This window comes from Parasteatoda tepidariorum, chromosome 7 (genome assembly GCF_982258835.1).
Source record: "Parasteatoda tepidariorum strain Cologne lab strain chromosome 7, Ptep-v5.0, whole genome shotgun sequence".
Taxonomy (NCBI): domain Eukaryota; kingdom Metazoa; phylum Arthropoda; class Arachnida; order Araneae; family Theridiidae; genus Parasteatoda; species Parasteatoda tepidariorum.
In genome coordinates this window covers 33738089-33760864 of record NC_141761.1, presented here as the reverse complement: position 1 = coordinate 33760864, position 22776 = coordinate 33738089, and the positions used below count along the sequence as shown (strand labels likewise).

The window sequence follows — 22776 nt, the reverse complement described above, 5'->3', positions numbered from 1 at the left end:
AAATGCGTTTACTTACTCAGATTTTGAAGAACAGCTCTAAAAACTTTTTTTTATGTATAATGGATGTAAAAAACATTTTGCTCACCACTTCGTTGTACAAACGATGTATAACTTGGCATATGTTTACATACTATCGAAATTTATATCAGCTCTGATGTGATATTGTTCATCATGCATTCACTTATTTATTTAACACTTAAAAACTTTAATTTTTAGCTTAGTTTTGATTTAAGATAATATCTTATCAAATTGACAATTTTATTGTCAAACTAATACTCACAAAGACATTGTAACGCGTTGAACTAAATTTTAAATTTTGATACTTATTGCGAGTTGGTGGTAAATGGCGAATATCAGCATTATTATTTGAAAGTGAGATCTTGTTTGAGCATATTTTTTAAACGAGATTACTAACACAGATGTCTATAGATTTCTGGATTGCTGATACGGGAAAACCTAAACGCTAGAAACTCACCAAGCTCTGTTATTCACTCTAAGATTAGGCCTAACTGTAAGACTGTTCTTCGAAGGCTCTGTAATCACATAAAATTATGCTCTTCTCTTGAATAAAAGGATATTTTCATAACTGATGTATGTTCGCAACAGTTACTTATGTCTTTTAAGTCAAATTTAGCTTATCTTTAGCCAGCGCCCTCTATGTTTAATCTGAAAATGGAGCAAAACGTCAATATGGAGAAAAGCCACACTTTTCAGAAAATGAAAAAAACTTTTAGTCTAATTTTTTAATATTTAAAAACTTACTTTAATACTGCATTATTTGGGCCATACGCACGCAAAAACCAGCAGGTGATTTAAGGTTGAAAATTATGAGACCAACGAAACAGTGATAAATTCTAGTGTACTTCAACTTTTAACAACTTTTCTCTGCACAACTTTTCAACTTTTCTGATGCTTTGAATAAGCAATCTAGCTGAAAGGTACTAACGTTCTTTACATCATTAAAATACAATTTGCAATACGAAGGCTAAATACATCAACTAAATATGACCTGGCACACATACGTACAAAGCAAACAGCAGATTTCTTTTTCCACAAGGAAACATCCCATGCCCACAGCAAAAGCAATGGTTTTCCCCTCTTAAAAAAATATGAATAAGCTAGTTAACTTAAGTTAAACTAGTTAAGCGAGAAAGGTTAACTTGAATTCTTGAATAGTGCTGTTCGTATTCTATTGTTGCCAAGGCAGCTAGAACACGTTTCTTAATAATGAAATTCAATATGTTATGAATCGTAATTATGTATCATAAGCGATTGGTTAAGTTGGTATGTTGGTATCATTATTTGCGCTACTAGAGTTACGATGTTAAAAAAGATTATATTAAAACAAATTAAATTTAAGTAATGATCAAACCTGTATATAGATTGTCAGTATGAAGTCAGGCATTGATTTCAGTAAATGATGGAGAATGAGCGAAGCAATTCGAAACGAACTACGAAAGCTGATTTGATGACTGGCGAAGGATAACCAGTATATTCAATGAAAGGAAATTAATGGTGTAGTAAAAGATTATGTTAAAACAGATCAAATTAATGCGCAAATCTGCACTTAGACGGTGCAATCACGGTATTGGCTTCAGTAATTAATGAAGAGTGGGGGAAACAATTTGAAAAGAACTTCAAAAGCTGATCTGGCGTTTGGCGATTGATAGCAAACTGAAGGCAGTAAATTAAATGAAAAAAAAAATGCCGTCTAACTTTGTAAGCACTTACAGAAAATATTTAAAATCAAAGATTCTTAAATTTCTTGTGTCCCATTACTACAAATATGTCTATAATTGGAACTCATTGTTCGTGTGGATAAGAAAAGTCGAGCTCAAAATTGAAACGGCATAGACACTTAAAAACTAAGTACTTATCTTTAAATTGAGCGCATGTATATGATTAGATGTTGTTTTCAGATTTGAAAAAAAGTATTAAATCCAACATACCCATAATCATTTTTAAGCCCATTAAAACAACGTCTCCTTTGTAAAAAAGTTTTTCCATTGTTGTCAGGCATTTAGTGGCATTGAATTTTTCTTTGTCTTCACAACTAGTTTTTGAGACGTAAAAGTGTTTCAACTCATGGCTTACTACTGTTTGGCATTTATATAGCCTTGAATACTTTGTAGATTAGGCATGATCTTGAAAGTTACATGCCATTAAGATTTGCCTACCATGCGGGAATATGCATGCCATCTACCTGCACAGATGAAGATCTTCACAACGTCATCAATACTCGTAAGACATTACTTTATCATCTATTTCTACTGTTTCTTCAAAATCTATGTAATATATTTCTCTATTTATCACTAGAATTGACGGCAAGTTAAAACTCTATCCTGAAGTCATAATGTAGTTTTGTATGCAAAAGCCGAGAAATTTTTTTGAAGTTTTCTGCTTTCTTTTGTTTTGTTGTTTTTCTAAAGGTCTGGTTTCTTAGGACAAGCGCCTTATCTGGGCGTCAGCGGGACGTCAACGTCACGCTGACGCCAACAAAATACTGGTTTGTTAGCTCAAGGCCTGGTTTCTTAGAACTAGCGCCTTATCTGGTCGTCAGCAGAAAGTTGACGTAGAGCTGACGCCAAAAAAATACTTTTTTGTTAGCTCAGCGTGAGCCGTCGGTCCAACGCAGACATTATCTCTCATTACGCATGCGTTAATAACGTAAACAAATATTTATTTTGAATTTGTATTGATTTTGTGATTGTCGACCAGTGTTTTAGAGAACAAATAATGACTTTGTCCAAGAAAAAACACATTATAGCTGAGCTAAATGGAGAGTGCTATGTTTAATGAAGAAGCTATGTTTAATGTCAAAATCAAAATCTTGGCTGATTTTAATGTGCTGTTGGATGTTGTCCGCCATTGCTTCTGTGGTTAACGTGACGTTGTAATCCAACTGCAGTTGAGTTGGACGGCAATTGTAGTTCAAGATGAGCTTTCGATGACGTATACTATCAAACTCACAAATGGACCAATCAGAGGTTAGCGCTGATTTCCAGCTGACGGCGTCCTGTCCTAAGAAACCAGGCCTTAAGAAGTGCAATTGTTTCTGAAATTTTCCATTTCTTTGTCTTTTTTTCATGGGCAATGTTCAACATAAATGAATGCAGATTTTATTTGCATTTTCGTAATTAGCATATCGTATACTTTAACAGTTATTTAAACTAATATGTTTAGATTTAACTCTCAGATTAGATTAACTCTCAGATTTTCCATTTCTTTGTCTTTTTTTCATGGGCAATGTTCAACATAAATGAATGCAGATTTTATTTGCATTTTCACAATTAGCATATCGTATACCTTAACAGTTATTTAAACTAATATGTTTAGATTTAACTCTCAGATTAGATTAACTCTCAGATTAGATTAATTTAAAACATCAGCCTGCTTTATTACAAAAGTATTAAACTACGGTTGTGCACTCATCAGGTTTGTAATACTTTAATTTTAAATATTATTTTAAAAAATGATTGCTAAGCAACATTATTTATGTTCCCTTATAGATCTTAATTAAGTAACCAGGGAAATGTTTGGACATCTGAGGACACAATCGTAAGCAAACAGAATTAATTTTAGTGCATGTACTTTAAGTCGATAATTTCAACTGTTTCATGCAAAAGGAACAACAACTATTGCAAAATAATTATCGGAATGAGTGGCAGAAAACATGATCCCTTTACCCCTTGTAAAAAAAAAATTGTTACTCACAAAGAGTAAGCTTTTTCTACAATATTTATATTTCACTATGATTAACATGCAATTAATTTTCCAATTGCTGACTGAAACAAGAAGTTCATACAGTTATAAAAAAAAGATAGATTTTCTGCTTCATGCTACTATAATTAACTTGCAGTTAATTTTGTCAATTGTGGAATACTGACTATTTAAGTAATGTTATGTGTTATTGACAAAGATAAGACAAGCACTTCAGATAGTCATAAAAAACTAGTTAGATTTCTCTTTTATATGCTATTTCCTAAATTATAATTAACATGCAGTTAATTTTCTCAGTTGTGGAACCATTGGATTTAAATGCAATTCTCACAGACTGCCAAATTGAGGAACCTCTAAAAGTACCTATTTCAGCAATACTTTGTATGTAAGTAGAATATTTTGATAAAAATAGGATGCAAGTGTTCAAATTTTTTTACGTTAATGTGGCTAATATGTTATTTTTAAGAATAAAATACGGGGTATTCAGTGAAAATCCTTCTTAATCTGTATTTTAAAATAAACCTTGTCTAAAATGACGACAAAGAGTATTCTCATTAAAGATTTGAAATTATGTATGCGAAGATAAACAAAAGCCGCTACTGATATCTGAAAAATCACATTTTAGAAAGTTGGTTGTATGACACATAATGACATTTTCGATTGCTGGTTAAAACTTTAAAGTGTTTCCGATAGCTGTCTCTGAGCTTTTCTCTATTTATTCCGATGATCAAACATGTTTGAAACAACGAAACATGCTTATTACCACAACAACAGCAGCCTTCAACAGTCTTCGTTAGTCGTGATTAGGCAAATTTGGATAGGAATACTGTTTTTAATTCATTTCTGCTGCAAATTGAAACTGCCTGTCTGTGGCATATACAGTACTATTGAGTAAGGGTTTTTAGGGATTCAATCTCTCCTCCCGAAATGGAAACACTATTCCTAAGTTCGTTTTTTACCTCATTTATTGCGTTAACAGAATGTTTTAATATTAATTCTTATTTTCTAAATAAATAAAAACATTTAAATACTAAAAATAATAATAAATAAGCGAAATAATATAAAAATTGAGCAGCTCTTTTGCTCTGTTGTATTTTCCTTATTCTGTTATATTTTTGCTTCAGTTATATTTCTGTTCTGTTATATTTTTTACATCTACTTTGATTAGAGGGGGTAATAAAATAGAAACCTTTATATAATAAAATTTCAGTATTTAAACTTGTTACTTTCACATTTGTTGCGACTATATTTAAATTTTAGCAAAGAGTGGTTTTAAAACAGAGTATCAATCTGATGATTTTTGTTTAAAGAATTGTAGTTTGTTAATTGATTGAGCTACTGAAGTTACGAGAGCTTTTAAAATTGAAATAAGGATTTATAAAGCTTTACATTTCAGGTCTATTATGTCTTTACATTGCATGTGCATTAAAGTTATTTTCAGTATAAGTAAATTCATTTTCATTTAAAATAAATTAATTTTTAATTACAAATATTAGTTCTTTTATTTATAACTAATTATATTAAATAGTACTTAACAATTGTGTTACATTGGTTGTTTTAATTTAACGATTTTTAAATTAATAAATACTTATAATAATAGATTTAGTTCTACCTTGAACCTCTTACGCCGAAAAAGATTCCTGGCTACAGCTCTGCTGCTGAGGATACCTATCACGTTTTCTCGTGGATTGAGATCCGGGGAAAAAGTGGATCATTCCATGACATGCATCTTATTATCCAAAAAATCGTACTTGTGAAAATTATAACAGCCAATACAACTGAGACCAAAAATTATCAGTACAAATAGCAGTAAATGGACTTCTTGCATCGTTTATCATTTGATTACCTATATGTAATCAGTAGGAAAAGCTAATTAAGAAATCCTCTTATTTTCTCATATTTTGCCAATCAAGAACGCAAACTCGTCTGTTCCATCCCGATTGCTTTCTTTTGATTGCGGTGAACTTTAAACGCGGACTACTTTTCCCTACCTTCATATTGCAAATAGTTTGTAGGTTATAAAAAGCAAAACAATAGAAGAGAACTAAAGAAATATTCTCCAATGGACAGCAATGCAAAGGACCATTAATAATGTGAGGAGAATTTGACTATTGGGGAAAACTTAATGTGGTATTTCCTCCAGCACGTTTGAAGCCTGTCAATGACCAGAAAAGGCTACAAACAATTTTTCTAAAATTTGCTCAGAGAATTTGGTGGATCTAGTTTTGATTTTAAACGAGGACAACGATTCTCTTCTCATTGTAAAACATCTACTGAGATAGCTTTATAATGATAGAGTGAATGTCATGGAATGATCTATTTTTTAAAAATCTCATTCCCCATTTCAATGGTAGGCCCATTCAGTGTATGGAAGAATTGAACAGTGCAATCAAGGTATGGAATTGATGCTATCGTCCCAATACGTACATGGTATGCAATATCGTATATGTCAAATCATCTACAGTGCGCAAAATGAAAAATGGACTACCCTAAATTACATTTGTTCTAATGATTGGGTTTTCACGTTCTATGACTCGTTCAAGGGAAGCAAGACGTTTTCGATGTCGAAAAAAGGATTTTTTCAACCATATCGGCAAGCCATTTTTTCTTAATATTAAATACAGTTTAAAACTTTAAACTTTACATTTATGAAAACTACATATTAATATCATTCAATAACAATAAAAAGGAATTTAAAATGTTTATAAATTTAATTTTTATAAATATTTGAAAATTTAATGTATATATAATTTTTTTTTAACCAGACATAGCTTTCGGTACGCTCAAAAAATTTTCTACATGAAATATGAACAAAAAATTGGCATACACTCATGTAAATATGTTTGAAAAATCAGTTAAAATAGTTTGTTTCATAACATGTACAGAATATATTATATATAAGCAAAATAAATGTAGTATTTCTGAAAAAAATGCAAAATTTCGTTCAAATTTTGAAAAACTTCCCCTGTATAACGAAATTATAATGAAAAAACGAAACTTTATATAGTTAATTAAATGTAAATAAGGTATATGTACAAGCATAGAAATTTTCATAACTTTACTATGATTTGTTTTTTGTACGAGCGTACCGAAAGTTATGTCTGGAAGAAAGAGAGTAAAAAAAATTATATTTACATTAAATTTTCAAATATTTATAAAAATTAAATTTATAAGCATTTTAAATTCCTTTTTATTGTTATTGAATTATATTAATATGTAGATGTCATAAATGTAAAGTTTAAAGTTTTAAAATGTATTTAATATTAAGAAAAAATGGCTTGTCGATAAGGTTGAAAAAATCATTTTTTCGACATCGAAAACGTCTTGCTTCCCGTGAACGAGTCATAGAACGTGAAAACCTAATCATTAGAACAAATGTAATTTAGGGTAGTCCATTTTTCATTTTGCGCACTGTAGATGATTTGACATATACGATATTGCATACCATGTACGTATTGGGACGATAGCATCAATTCCATACCTTGATAGGGTGATTTCAGATATGCCAATTAGTGCAGACGATATTTTAACCTACAAAAATCAGACACACAAGAGCTCTTTCTATGAATAACAAAAAAATTTTGCGAATTTGAATTTATGACTCCCAAAGTATAGGGGTAATCACACTGTGGAAAATCAGGAAAGTGGTTCAAAATTTGGATCCCTTAATGGTAATTTTACTTTTTGCGTATTTCGCTATATCTCAAGAGCTTTTTAAGCGAATTGAAAATTTTGCCTACAGTTATAAAATTCATTCCTAAATATTCATAATTTTTAATTATTTTTTATTAATGGTCGAAAAAAATTTGATCTGTAAGGTGTACAAGTTTTTGCATCATTTTGAAGAGTATAATTTTACATGGTAAAATACAAAATTTGAGCGAAATCAGACAAATAGTTTCTGAGTAATCAAATTTTGAAAAAGTTCTATGTTTAAAATTTGATTTTTCAGGAATTTCTCGACCGATCGTGAATATCCAATCTTTAGATCAAAAGTTATTTATGGTGGTAATGATTTTTTTAACATGCATGTTTCTCTATCTTTGTTTTTCTTTCTGTCCAATTACAGCAGAAAATCAAGGCAATAGATCTTTCGATTTGTACCCAGATGTAGAAATTTCTGGCCCAAGAATGTCTTATTAATATACAAAAGTAGAACAGTAGAAGAAAACTAGATTGATTTTTAAAATTTGTTAAGTCAAACATACTATTTTAATTGATTTATGTATTATATTTTGAAGATACTTGATTGTATTTTAACTTAACAAATTGATTATCACTTTTATCATTATGAGCTTTTCTAAGCCGTTATCTGTTTTTTAAAATCATTTCGATGATCAGCACGTGTTTTTTTCAAACTAGTCCTTAGAAAGATTACTAATGATAAAATAAGATCCAAGAAAAAGTAAAACAAAATATTGAAGGAGGGACCCTAGTGAAAATTCGCAAAAATATTCTTATTTTTAAAGTAGATTTGTAAGCAAACTTTAAACTATTGTCTAATAATTTATGACGAAAGTATAATAATAGTGCTTTTAAAATATGTAATTGGATAATTGTAATAGCTTTAAAGAAATATTTTTATGACAGACTTTCATACATTTCTTTAATACATATTTTCTGAAGAATAGAAAAATGTATTTGAGGCGATCGACATTCAAAATTCTTTACAATGTGAGTTATCCAAACTGGATATAATATAGTAAGGATATGTAAGCATAATGTAATGCATTTTAGGCTGTTGTAAAATTATATTGCTCAATATGTTCGGGGCATGTGAATTTTCAATCAGAAATATCGCAAAATGAAAGGAGTCACTGAATGAATATCACTAAAAAGGGAGGGGGAAAATGAAAATCAGTTTTATTTGAAAACGCTTAAATATTTTTGAATTTCACTATATAAATAATTTATTAAATAAAGTAATATTTAATACCTCTATTCATGTTCGTTTTTATTTTTTGTTTTTTTAAAAACCACTCGCTTTGAAGACTGAAGATTTATATGGAGAGAACAGTCTTAAAAGAACAGGTTGAAAGGTTAATAAAAGTCTTGATGCATATGTATTTTTTCAATGTCCCTTATTTGATTGATATGTACTATAATCATTCATATGTTTAAATTAATATATAACTGAAATTTATATTCGGGCCTGTATTTCGTAAACTAATTATGCTCATATTTTATCATAGAAGAAAAATTTCATTCCTTATTAAACGTAATATTTTTCTTAGGATATTTTTTGGGACAGTGTTATTTGTTTGCATGTGTGGTACAATATTAGATTTAAGTGACCGTAAAATGAAAGAGAGTAAAAGGAAATATCCAGATGAAAGTAAGTTTTTACTTTAATGTTTTTTCTGTAAAATATTGTGAACTATCAATATAAACAGTTTATAGTGTATTAAGAAAAGATTCTAATGGTCTAATACATGAATTTTTAGATAATAATTAGGAAAAAGCACGAAAATTTCTCAATAAATTCATTAAAAACAAGAATAAATAACACAATTTGCAATAAAGGTTTGAAAGATTTGCTAAAAGAGCCCTCAAAATTTTAATAAATTTAAGATAAATTTTAACTTAAAAAAAAAACTCACTAGTTCACAAATCAAAATGGCCTTTTCACCACACAAATTTCAAATCTGTGGGCTGCACAGAGTTCTCCGAGTATTTCTTTATTACACAAATTTAAAATTCTGAAACTAATTATGAAATGTTATTTTTTTTTACTCCATCCTACTCCCTATACATTTTTCCTCCGAGTAATTTTCAATTTCCAAGTTTTATAATTCTTGCGTAGCAAACCCAAATGTAACACAAAGTTACAACAAAAAACTGACAAATTATTTGAGGAAAAAACACTTAAAAACTCAATAGTTTTCAAAGAAATTAGAATTTTAAAATAAATCTCAGGCTTATTTTATAAAACAATTACCCTTTCAGCAAGTTAAATTTCAACTCTTAATTAATATTTCTGTGGACTGTATAATAGCTCTAATTATTTAATTTTAAACTAAACGGTTATTAATTATCTAATTAATTCTTATATAAAAATTTTTTTCATAAGTCACTTATTTTTCACTCAACAAAACAAAATGTGAAGTTGAACATAAAGTTGAATGAAAAGAGATATATATTTAAACAACACGAATATATTTAAACAACGAATATATTTAAACATTCATATTTACGAATATATTTAAACAATATATACTATACTAGAAATAACTGATCCTCATTTCTTGCTTAAGTTCATGATAATTAAATATTAATCTATTTGTTACTTACTTTCTATGTACTTTTTACATGTTTGTACAATGAACTTTTATTCTTCTTTTACAGGCTTTACTAAGCGATTGCTGAAAGCTTTCTCTCTTTATACTAATACAGAAAAGTTATTCACAGAGAATTCCAAACAAGTGTCTCTGAATTACACTCAAGGATTTCGGGTGATTTTATCTTTCTTCATCTTGTGGGCACATCTTATTCTATTTCCGACTCCAGGGAAAGAAATACAATATAGTAAGAACATTATTGTTCATTTTTCAAATCCATCCTAAGAAAAAAAATTTTAAACTTATGTTGTTGAAAATAATGGGGGAGAGGAATTAATATTTATGTCAGTTCAAAAGAATTTTTTAAAAAAGCCTTTATATTATGAAAATTTTCTGTATAAAAAAAAACAATAGATGGTTGAGAGTTTGAACATAGTAAAAAGTACAAAGCAAAATCAGTAATCAGTTAAAGTTTTTGATATGTCCTAGCATTTATACATATTTCGATATTTTTAAAAAAAACTGGGTAACAAAGTCTAAAATTGATTATTTTACTAAAAAAAAATTTAAAAAAACGTGCTTATAAATCTTCTAAGAACTATTAAACTAAAAAAAAATTTCACTTTCAACAGTTTGGCTGAGGAAGAGGTTAACTTTCGATTTTCAAATTCGGAAAGACGTCATGACTTAAGTCATAGGAAAGTTTAATTCAAAATAAGTTTCAAAAACAACTATTATTATTTTATAACGTACACTAAAGATATGGTTTACACTTGACAATCAGAAAAAAAATTTCTACCGAAGTAAAGGTGAAAAGTTGCAAAACTTCGCATATAGGTTTAAGAAGAAGAATAAAAAAAAAAGGTCAAATAAAAATTAAATAGTGATAACAACACAAATATAGTAAAATAGATATATTTTTACGCTAAATAGAATGAGATTAAGTACGAGGGTAGAATGAATAATTTCAAAGTTATAATGGTATAAAAACTATAAGTACTTACAAAACGTTCAATGCTTGACTTGTGCTTATATACACACTTGAAGTTTCTATCTTAATAAATATAGTATTGTTTGCAATGCATTCTTTACGGTGAATAGAATGAACCCAAACACGTTTCAATGTGATGAATAGTTCATAAATTACAAAACTTATTGTGTGTTATAAATACCCTTTTTTCTGACTTGCACTTATTTATACTTTTCTTCTAAATTATTTGTCCTATTTACCCAAATTTGATTTAATTTAAAAAATATTTTGAATTTAATGCTTAACTTGTCTTTATAGTTACAAAGTAGTGCCAAAAACGTAAATAAGTACAAATCAATAATAACACTTTTTATAAATAAATCCCTCGCAACTTGTCATTTACTACTTCTACAGACATAACTTAGGTTACACCTATGATTGTAAAGAATATTAGTGCCTATGATTGTTACACCTATGATTGTAAAGAATATTAGTGCCTATGATTGTTACACCTATGATTGTAAAGAATATTAGTGCCTATGATTGTTACACCTATGATTGTAAAGAATATTAGTGCCTATGATTGTTACACCTATGATTGTAAAGAATATTAGTGCCTATGATTGTTACACCTATGATTGTAAAGAATATAGTCAGTATTTTCGAGAATTATGATTAAGATTACGGAAACTTTTCACAGCAACTAATAAGCTTTTGTAAAGCTGTGCGTAAAAATGTTTTCTTTTATAAATGATGGTTGTCTTTTCAAAATGTACTTTGATAAATCTGAAGGCAATAAGTAATAAAAAAATTATGTATTTGTGTCAGTACAGGGAAACAGTTTATAGAAGAACTAATGTGAAGGAGTCTAATCAATACCAATTCAGAGGGATTTAAAACAGTTTACAAATAATAATTATTCTGAATTGTGTGGGGACGTAAAGAAATGGAAGATTTGGAATAAGCGCCAATTCACCAAGTCTTATGAAATTAAATAAGAATTTGAATGATGACCTACGAAAAGGCTTTCTTATAAACTTATAAATACAATGAAATGCATTGACAATATACGTATAAGCAATAATAAATATATAGTTAAATTATAAATAGGCAATGAGGACGACAACTAAATGCATACAGTTTCTAATAGCCTTGAAAAAGATTTATTATTATTATAAACAAAAAAGGTAATTACGAGATAATTTGAAATCGGACTAAAAATTAGAAGAAGTAGAATTAGTAGCACCACATGACTTTGTTTAATGAGCAAACATGCAAATAAGTAAAAAGTGCGAAAAAATTTTAATACAAGAATTACAAATCTGTCACATTCCTTTATCAATTATTTGCCTTTTTATTTTACGCGATTTCGCCCCTATTCCTTTTATATATCATAAATATCGTTCAAATTGCTTTTTTTACAGTGTTAGAAGGTAGTTAAGAACAAATTAATAATAAAAGAAATAAAATGATGGGATATGAGAAGTTTTAAAAACATAGCTGCAAAAATGGTTTTAGAATAAGTTTTAATACTGTACTTTATCATTTTCCTATGATCAATGCTGAATCAAACATGTTCTTTTCAAAATATCTATGTAATATTATTTCAAAAATAATTTCTTTTTGTTTTCATAGAGAATTTGCATTTTATATATGAAGTTTTGGATCCCATTGTGGAAAATAATGGGGTAATTTTTGTGGATTGCTTCTTTGCTCTCAGGTACATAGCATGTATGGTATTCTTTACTATATTGTTATCCCTTCTTGCATTTCAATTAGTATTTACTTATTATTATACTGGGTGTCCGAAAAGTATGGACTTAGTCTAATATTTCCAGAAATATTGGATCAAAAATCAAAAAATGTATGCGGCAAATATTTTAGAAAGATGTATACTATGATGCTAAACCCGAACTTGCAAATTTAAGCTGTAGAGGAAGAGAGGATGCAACTTCAAAAGATTAAATTTAAAAAAAATTTTTGTAAATTTAGATTTTCCAGTAAAAATACCTTAAGTTGACTTATAAGTGTTTGTATTTTGATCCACAGGTCTATCTACAATCAACAAAACAATAAAAGAAATTTGTTACTAATTGTTAAAAACAGCTATTTCAAGAAATTCGAGTCAGATCAGACCTACAGACGAGTAACATCATTAAAATCGTACCAATTTCAAGTGAATTAATATAAGAAAGCAAAGCTAATTTACAACATTTAACTACGCTTCACTTCTGCAGGAGTCATTAGTCATTTTTTTAAAAAAAAATATACCCATCTCTTTCTTTCATGCATTTCCCAAGCGATTTGCACCTCATTTTTATTTCTGGCAATGGTATCGTCATACAAACATTTAAGTTAAGTGTAAGTATTTTCTTCTGGAAAATCCAAATCTGCAATTAAAAAAGCAGTAATTTTTACTCAAAATTCCAAAATTGCAACCCACACAACATCTAGGGAGTGAGATTGTGCGTTAAGTTCAATATCATTGAATAGAGCTTTGGAAAATGTATGACACTCATATTGCGTATTTCTCGAAATATTTAAACCGTTTCCATACTTTTCGGACATTCTGTGTGCACTATCTTGCAACAAGAGTTTAATCAACTGTAAAGGAATAATTGATTCACTTACATTGTATGGGTTGTGTCTCCACTAGAGACGATTACAACCTCTACATTTCAGCGCAAAAGGACAATCAAATTCATAAGCATCAGAGAACAATTTTCTGCTGAACCAAAGTACAGAACGAAGACAATTAAGGAAAGGTTTTTTTGTAATAAACCATTTAAAAAAGTTCTTTTTGGAAAGACAATCTGAGTGCCCTTAAGTATTGAGACTCTTAACAGGCCAGTTTATTTAGTTAACCCCGTTATCACCTTACCAATCCATGTTGTACTTTGTAAAATGGCAGCTAGCGTTATCGTTATGGAAGAAACATTGGCAAAACCAGCAAAGTTAACGAACACACTGTCGAACAAAATTGTGCAATAATTGTCGGTATTGAGATTACCACAAGTTTTAAATAAGGGTTCCAATCTATACCGATAGATTCATCCCCAGACCTTAGTGCCACATCCGTAGAAATATCCAAGTTTTAAATAGTGATGCTTTAAAATTAAGTATAGTAAATGTTAGATAGTACATACTTGTGTGTTATATAATTTTAGATATTGTATCGCTTAAGGAACTATCTACAAAAATCTTATTCTCTTCTTTTTTCTTGTAAATATTTTCATTTGTTTAAGAAAACCTTTTCACATCATACTGAATTTATTTCATCAAGGTTTTAATTAAATTGAAGATTTATGAATTTTTAATTGAAAAAGACCAAACCATTCATTTTCTATTTTAACTGAAATAGCCGTATTTAAACATCTACTTTAAAATTTATCGACTTTAACATTATTCAATTTAAGCGATATTTTATTGCATTGATAAGTCTGAAATCAAGTCTCTTTATCTTAATCATATTGACAAATAGATTATTCTCATTTTTAGTTGTTGTTCTTTTCAAAGGTCAATTATTTTCGTGAAAACTTTTCGATTAATTAATATTTCATTTTTCTTAAAAAAATAAAACAAATACGCATCACTTATTTTTATATGCAAAGTAAAAAAAAAACGTTAGTCGCTCATAAAAGGATTAAATATTTTCATGGAATTCGAACCTTTAAATAAAATAATTACTTATAGTCGGAATAAGCAAAAAACGCTTAACATTAACGATAAACATTATTTGGTCTGATTTACTGTTAAAATGCATTCAAATTATTTTTTCAATCTATTCAATATTATTTTTTCAAATATGAATATAAAATTCAAACAAATTTCAGGTCATGAGATGATAATAGAGATTAGGTTAGATAACAATCACGAGGTTTGCGACATTGTTAGGTTTCGTAATTTTCAATTCCATTGCTTCAATGTATAATTTGTTGAAAATATAAAGCGCTTCAAAATTGTATACAACTCCTGAGCTATTATTGCAACATCTGGATGGATCAGTGCAGAGATAGCATCTGTAAAAATACTTTTTAATCTTTACTTCTTAAGTAAAAATTATTTAATTTCAATTCAAAAATAAAGTGGTAGAACAATATATGTAAATTTCAATTGGGATTAACACTTTTCCATTATATTTTAGTGCCTTTTTGCTTAGCTATCTAGCATGGCAAGCAATTGAGCAATCAAAAGGACGTTTGAATGTTTTTGGAATAGTTGTATACAGGTATTTCAGGTATGTAAATTGAACATGAATATTTATCAATATTAAGTCATGTAGGTATATGAACTTATCTTGAATGAATGATATATCATTTTAAATAAATTAGTATTTCACAAACGGCAGGCACAGCTTGCTTCCATCATTCCGTTTGAAATATATCAGTAATTTAGTTCAGCTTAAGATGCCATATGTAATGGTTCAAGGAGAATACTGACACATTTTTTCACATATTTCACTGTTCTTAAAAGAGTAGCAAATATGTTACCTGACTTCTTTCCTTCTTTAGTAATTTACTATTTTTGACCGTTATTTTAAAATGATTAATTAAATCCCCAAATCGCAACGCTCTCCTATTCCCGTGGTTACTTCTCATTTATCGTTGCTTTTTCATTCATAAAAAGATACAAAAAAAAATTTTTTTTATAAAATATTTCCTCTGAATACCCGTTCTGTGTATGGGTGAAAAAAGAAGATAATCAATAAATCAGTACTAATTAAAATCAAGCACAAAACTAAAAGATATATACCGACACGATTAATGAACCTGAAATAATTCCTTTTTCTTTTAATTATTATTTGGTGCCCTTCAGTAACTTTATGTTATTATAATAATCAAAACACGACTTTAGAAATTCATCCCATCAAAATAAAGATTTAAGTGTATTCAATATTATATGGAATAATTCTGATTCTGGAGGCAAACTTTTGATTTTCAAAATTAATTGCAAGCAAACAATTTCCCCCGATATTTAGCGGTCGATAAATCCTATTGCCCCAGTATCTATATTAAAACTATACAGTATTAATGCACTTCTAATAGGTTCAATATACACTTATATAATACTTTGTACCTGTATTAATATACTTGGTATATATTACAAGCGTGCCAATTACCATAAAACCAAAATTAAGTGAGCACCATTGACGACAATACTATCATGGCGATTTTTGATGATTTCTCTGAACGATAAAGTTCGTTTTCTCCCATACTGTACTGTAGCAGATACTTATTTTTTTATTTTAACTATTACACATTACTAATATTAATTAAACATTGGTGTCAACAATATTAAAGCGTTTCGTTACGCATCTCCTAAACGAAATAGCAACATTTCCCATTTTGATTTTGATTTTTTTAGTACGTATCTTTTTCTTATTTCGGTTAATACTCTTTACCAAAACTAATGAATCATCATTCGCACCAGTGTTTGTACGGCCATTTTCATTTTTCAAATGACTCTACCGAGTAAACAAGCATTTCAAACGAATTTTAGGTTCAGGAATTAAATTTACTCTTTGCAGCCGTTGTCCAAATTTCAAGACGATAGCGCAAATAGTTCTGAAGTTATTAAAAAAAACACACGAGCTTTTCATATAATTATTTGCTTAGCCGTAGATGAATAATTTAACAATAACTTGTTAGAAGAAATCTTTTCTTTCTTGTTATTTGCTGCGCTGTAACACTTGCTCTCTGAAACTCTTGCTAACTGGAATATTTTGTCTGCTTGTCAGTTGGATTAGCGATTTCGCATAACGTGTTTACCTTAGAATTCAATCGTCGAATTCTTCAAGGTTTCATTTTATTTTTATTATTTTTAGCTTTTATGCGAGCTTCAGAGCGCATAGTTCCTTTTCCCAACTATTTTAGAAGTTCAAGTATGCTCTAAGTTTTTTTTTCTTTTAAAGTTTTTAATAAATAGTTTATTTTCGCAATTTAGTTTTATTTCATTATTCGATTGCTCATGTTAGTTTAATTCATGTTAGTTTTCCCCCACATTACTTTACATAATTATTATAATATTATGTAAGTGCATTTTGTTAATATGTTAATCGTATTGAATGATCAGATAGGTAATCACCTGTGCTGAATAATAATCAAGTATACTTTGTTTAAGCTTATTAATAGATTCTGTATTAATGATGAGAAATAATTTAATTATTATCTATTTATCACGTCACATAATATCATATAGGAATTCAAATTGAAAACAGCTTTTATACCTCTTGAGCAATTTTCTTCTTTATAGTTTGTATACCTTTTATATTTTTAAAAATTCCGATAACAATCTTAAGATTTATAACTGGCCACATGTAAACTTTCCCTCTCTTATTCTTTTTTCTATATTTATTCATTTTTCTTTTGTTACTTTTTATTTGAAGTCAAGGAACCTTATGAAATGAAGATCACGTGAGAGCTAAATTTTTCTTCAATAATGAATGAATATTTATTATTTAAAACAAAACAAAAGGAAGGAATATCACCAAAAATTGCGATAACTTTTGAACAAATTAGTACTAATATAACATTATATAATTTAGAACAAATAGTTCAATAAAGCTCGTCTTAAGTTCATAAATGAAAATGGCCCTTTCCACATCTCAAATTTTAACTTTGTAGTGGCTTTTCTGAGGAATGAAAAGAGGTTCACATGGTATTTTTTTTATTTCAAGTTTAACATTTAATAATTATTGAACATTACATTTTTGTTGTACATTTTCCATGTGCATTTTTCTATAAAGTTTTGCAATTTCAAGTTTTTAAGTTTTTCAATTTCGTGTAAAAAATCTAAATGTAACGTCAAATAAAAAATGTATAAAATGTTCGCGAAATATCACTTAAAACTGCAACAACTTCCAAACAAATTAGAATATAGAAAAAATTCAAGTTCATAAATAAAAATATCTCTTTCAAGACATCAAAATCCAATTCAGTAGTTTGGTTTCTGTGGCCTGCAAAGCAGCCCACCTGAACTTTTTTATCTCAATTTTAACAGTTTATTAGTTGATGTATCTCGAATGTCAATTTTTTTTTCATCATGCACCCTATTCATTTTTTTACAAATCAACGTAATTTCAAGTTTAGAAGTCTTATAGTTTTTTCATAACAAAACAAAATGTAACACAAAGCTAATCACATAAAAAACAGTGGCGTTGCTGCTTACTTTCCTTTAATATTGTGAGAAAAATATACATTTTTAGAAATCTCATTTAAAAATGTTTTATTTTTTCATTAAGTGTCACTGGACTTGAATTTTGTATTCAATAAGTTTGATAAAACAAATATTTATATTTTATTTAGTTATTTATTTTATTTTATTTGTATTTATTTTGCAGGTTGAATCTTCAAATAGCTGCAGCAGCGCTACTTTTTCTAATCCTGCCGATATTGAGTTCGGGTCCGATATGGAAATCTTCTTGGGAATCAGAATTTGAAAATTGTTACCAAAATGGTTGGAAAAATGTGATGCAAATTCAAAATTATGATGCCTTGAATGAAATCGTGAGTAAACGAGACGGTGGGCCGAGAAACACATTTTTTTTTAAAACAAATGCTGCTTTCAAAACTGCTGTTCTTGTTAGAAAGAGTTATTTATGAGGAATAAAAATCATCGGAGGCATCAGCAGATTCTGGAGACTGGTTTATTGAAAAACTAGGTGTAGTGTCACGATTTATAGCCAGATACGCAGCAATATTCGAATGCAAAGAAATCAGATACGAATTTATGTATGAGTCTGCAAATGGCAATCACGCAGAATTGAGTAATTAGGAGTAATTAGGGTGCTGATTTATCAAATTAACGTGACAACGACAAGCGTTAGAAGAATGCCAATAACTTTCCAATGTTTGTGTGATTTAAATTGTCGTCCATTACAAATTTGTATTACAGCGTGATCATGTATTCATTTGGTTATTATTTAATTTTCAATGATAAGGGCACTTTAACCTTATTCGCTGGTATGTTAGATAACCCTTTGACAATTATTTTTGAAGCGAACTATAAGTTTATTTCTATGTGCACTTCTGCACATTTAAATCCTTTGTATTTAATAAAGAAAATATATGACCGTGCCAGTCAACTCAACGTTTCGTGCAATTCGATAAAAGCTACGGAAAAGATTTATGAGTACCAAAGGAATGTGGATTCATTATGTCCGCATTTTTCTTCTTAAAAGGCCTGGTTTCTTAAGACAAGCGCCATATCTGGGCGTCAGCGTTAAGTTGATATTACCCTGACGCCAACAAAATACTGTTTTGTTAGCTCATCGGGAGCAGTCGGTCCAGCGCAGACATTATCTCGCATTGCGCATGCGTTAATAACGTATACAAATATTTATTTTAAACTAGCTTTACCCTGCGAACGTTGCAACGCTTTCAGTTTGAATTTTAATTTTGTATTTAAGTGTGTAAATGATATTTGCAATTATGATTTGAAATGAGAATTTTATTTAATGGAGAAAAAAACCAGTGATAGTTTCAGCACTTAATTCTCTAGGATATCGTTAGTCCGTTTTAAAACAGACATGTATGGTGATGCCAGGAACTATGAAGCATATTTTGGATGATGATATGAAATAAGTTTGGATCAATGGCGACTTCAGGTATTTCTGCTGATATGAGCTGACCAATTTGACATGGTGTGATTTTTTTCAATAAGCCAAATCAGAATGTGTGCATGTGGCAATCCTCTTTTTTGCCATTCCAACACCGTGTCTCTCCAAAAACATGACGCTTCACAATGAAATCAAGTAAAGATTTCAATCTTTGTTTGAACACACGTGCGGTAATATCCTGACGATCCGATGATGATTGTCCTGGTAACAACGGCTCTTAATTTAATCCCAAGCAGGATTGCATGTAAATGTACTAAATAAATCCGGTTAGTGCTTGAGCAGTGCGTAGTTGATTTGTGAACAGTCTTCTTTTCCGTTACTCTGCAGTTTCCAACGATCGGGCTTGAGTAGTCCGTAATTGATTCGTTAACAGTCTTCTTTCTTGTTGCTCAGACGTTTCTAAGGAACGGGCTAAAGCATTGTTTTCTCAATTAGTTTCAAGTTTTTTTTTCCCGTTGCTCCGATCTTTCTGAAACTCGGGTGTCCTCTTTTTGCGTTCTTGATATGTCGATCGACTAAGAGCGATTCGTTTAGGTGATATATTTTTGCAAATATTCTCTCTCAAGCAAAAAGAAATGTAAAAGTTGACAGTGGTCGCAAATTTGCTAAATCGAAAATTCACATATATATTTCAAATAATAAAAAGAGCAATAAAAATATCATAAATAAAAAATACAAAAATGATAAAATTCAAAACAAAAATCTATTTTTTAAATGAAATAAATAAAATGAATGTGAATTCGAAAACTTTGTAATAATAAACAATCTAATAGTTTTCAAATGTTAACTGTCATTAATGAAACCTTCAAAAACTATATTTAACTGCACTAACCTAAAATTGCATACTAAATATAAATAATTATATAAAACGTGAAATTTGCTTTTGCCTTTATTTTTATTAAACAGTTTTCACAATACTAAATCCGTGATACGACCAATAATTGGGTATAATATGAAAAAAGCACAACTACTTCCACTTACTAGGAATAACATTAACTTTTAGTTTAATTAATAAACTGAGTTTTAAATATGCTTACTAAATTCATAAACTTCGGTAAAACAACAATATAAATTATTTCCAAAGGAACTAGACTAATACAATTCCAACCTGGCGAGTAGCGACTTATAACAAGACACTTCGTTTGATGCTTTTACTTGTTGCTAGAAATCAGGTTCGCAGAAAATGCTGTTTACTAGTTAAATTTAGAAGGAATAACACGATCTGTGACGTAGGCTATAGTATACCCAATTAAGAAATCTATTCTCGTTGCTTTTACGTGCTTGTGCTCACCTTGCGTAAAGAATCTTGCGCTAATTATAGTTAAATATTAAAGTATATGTAATTTACTTTTCTAAATGAATAGAGCTATAAGATAGAAAATATCACTGTTGTTATCTTCAAGATAACTGAGAACTGAATCGTTCAGAAAAGCAAAATTTTAAACAATGGTTAACTTTTAACCAATCTAAAAATTGCATTTCGATTTTCGTTCATGCAGCTGGAACAGCTTTTTGCAGAATGTTCGAATGTCGACAGTGACCTTCCTCGTGCTTTAACTACCTGTATGCCAAGTTTCATAGCATTTGGTTGGTTGGTTTAGGAGTCTATAAAGGACAGACAGTAACACACTCATATATATATATATATATATATATATATATATATATATATATATATATATATATGTATATGTATATATATATATATATATATATATATATATATATATATATATATATATATATATATATATATATATATATATATATATATATATATATATATATATATATATATATATATATATATATATATATATATATATATATATATATATTAGTATTAAGGTGGTTATCGTCGACAAGTGTTTTAGAGAACAAATAATGACTTTGTCCAAGGAAAAACACATTATAGCTTAGCTGAATGAAGAAGAGGAGGAAGAAGCTATGTTTAATGTTAAAATCAAAAATTTGGTTGATTTCAATGTTCTGTTGGCTGTTGTCCGCCGTTGCTTCTATCGTTAACGTCACGTTGAAATCCAACTGCCCTTGATTTGGACGGCAGTTGTCGTTTAAGCAGAGCGCTCGATGACGTATGCTGTCAAACTCACTAATTGACCAATCAGAGGTAAGCGTTCGTTTCAAACTGACGCCGACCTGTCCTAAGAAACCAGGTCTTTTACACCTATTTTCTCATTCAAAAATTAAAAGTTTCTTCAAATAACTTTTGGGTATTGGAATGTCATAGCATTCTATTTCGAACATATATTGCTTACAAACTAATACATTATTATTCTTAATGGTTAGTAAATCAGTCTCTGACAACACATTTCTTGGTATTATGCATAAATAATAATGATAAGTGCTTGGATTTATTTATTTCAACTTGCTTATTTATTTTATTTTTTTACATCTGGAACATTTCAAGTGGGTGCTAAGGCCGAAGATAATATTTCATTAAAAAACAAACATTATTTTTTTCCTAATAATAGCAATTTCCCTCTATCTTACTACAACAATGATGTCCGAAAATTAAGTTCGAGGTTGGTTTTTCAAATGCAAGTGTGAACAGCAGGGTTGAAAATCGATAAAAAATCATGCGTTAGGATCCTAAAAATGTGAAAATGGGAAAGTAAATAAGTTGCAAAAAATGTTTTCCACAGTAACAATAAGGAACTTTATTGAAATATAGGTTTAAAACGCAATTGTACAAATGACCAAAATGTCAATGTTACACGGGATTGTCAGGGAAATTTTCGCCTTTAATATGGGGCTTGATCAAATCTGACAGCTATGTAGGATTGACAGCGTCTGCTCATGCTGAGGACTAGGTTACTAAGAAGCTCTTGAGAAAAAACTGTCCATTCCTATTACAGTGCTAATTGCAGCTGCTGAATTGTTGCTGACGGCTGGGGACGTGCTGCCAAGCGTCTCCCTAAGTGTCCCTCACGTGTTCAATCGGATTAAAATCCAGGAGCCTCACCGGCCATTCCATGCGTGCAATATCTTCACTCTCCAACAGTTCTGTGACAGCCACTGTACTATGAGGTGTAGCATTATCGTCCGTGAAGATTAACTCGACCCCATTATGCATCTGCCCAGTAGTTGTGTTTCTGGCACAACATTAAATGGCATCTCCGGTGGACTGGCGTTAATGGAAAACACCTTACTGGCCGTCATGCAAATAGACC

General features: G+C 29.5%; 1 protein-coding gene across 3 annotated transcripts in view; it reads left to right on the top strand.

The window, feature by feature from the left end:
- Positions 1-22776, top strand: part of LOC122273621 (nose resistant to fluoxetine protein 6) — a 55777-nt gene that overhangs the window by 18545 nt on the left and 14456 nt on the right. For all 3 annotated transcript variants that reach the window (XM_087167649.1, XM_087167647.1, XM_087167648.1), the window contains 7 exons: positions 2133-2241; positions 4018-4105; positions 8955-9055; positions 10066-10245; positions 12604-12688; positions 15113-15205; positions 18308-18473. In XM_087167649.1, coding sequence (XP_087023775.1) covers positions 2133-2241; positions 4018-4105; positions 8955-9055; positions 10066-10245; positions 12604-12688; positions 15113-15205; positions 18308-18473 — 822 coding nt within the window. The remainder of the gene's footprint in view (positions 1-2132; positions 2242-4017; positions 4106-8954; positions 9056-10065; positions 10246-12603; positions 12689-15112; positions 15206-18307; positions 18474-22776) is intronic.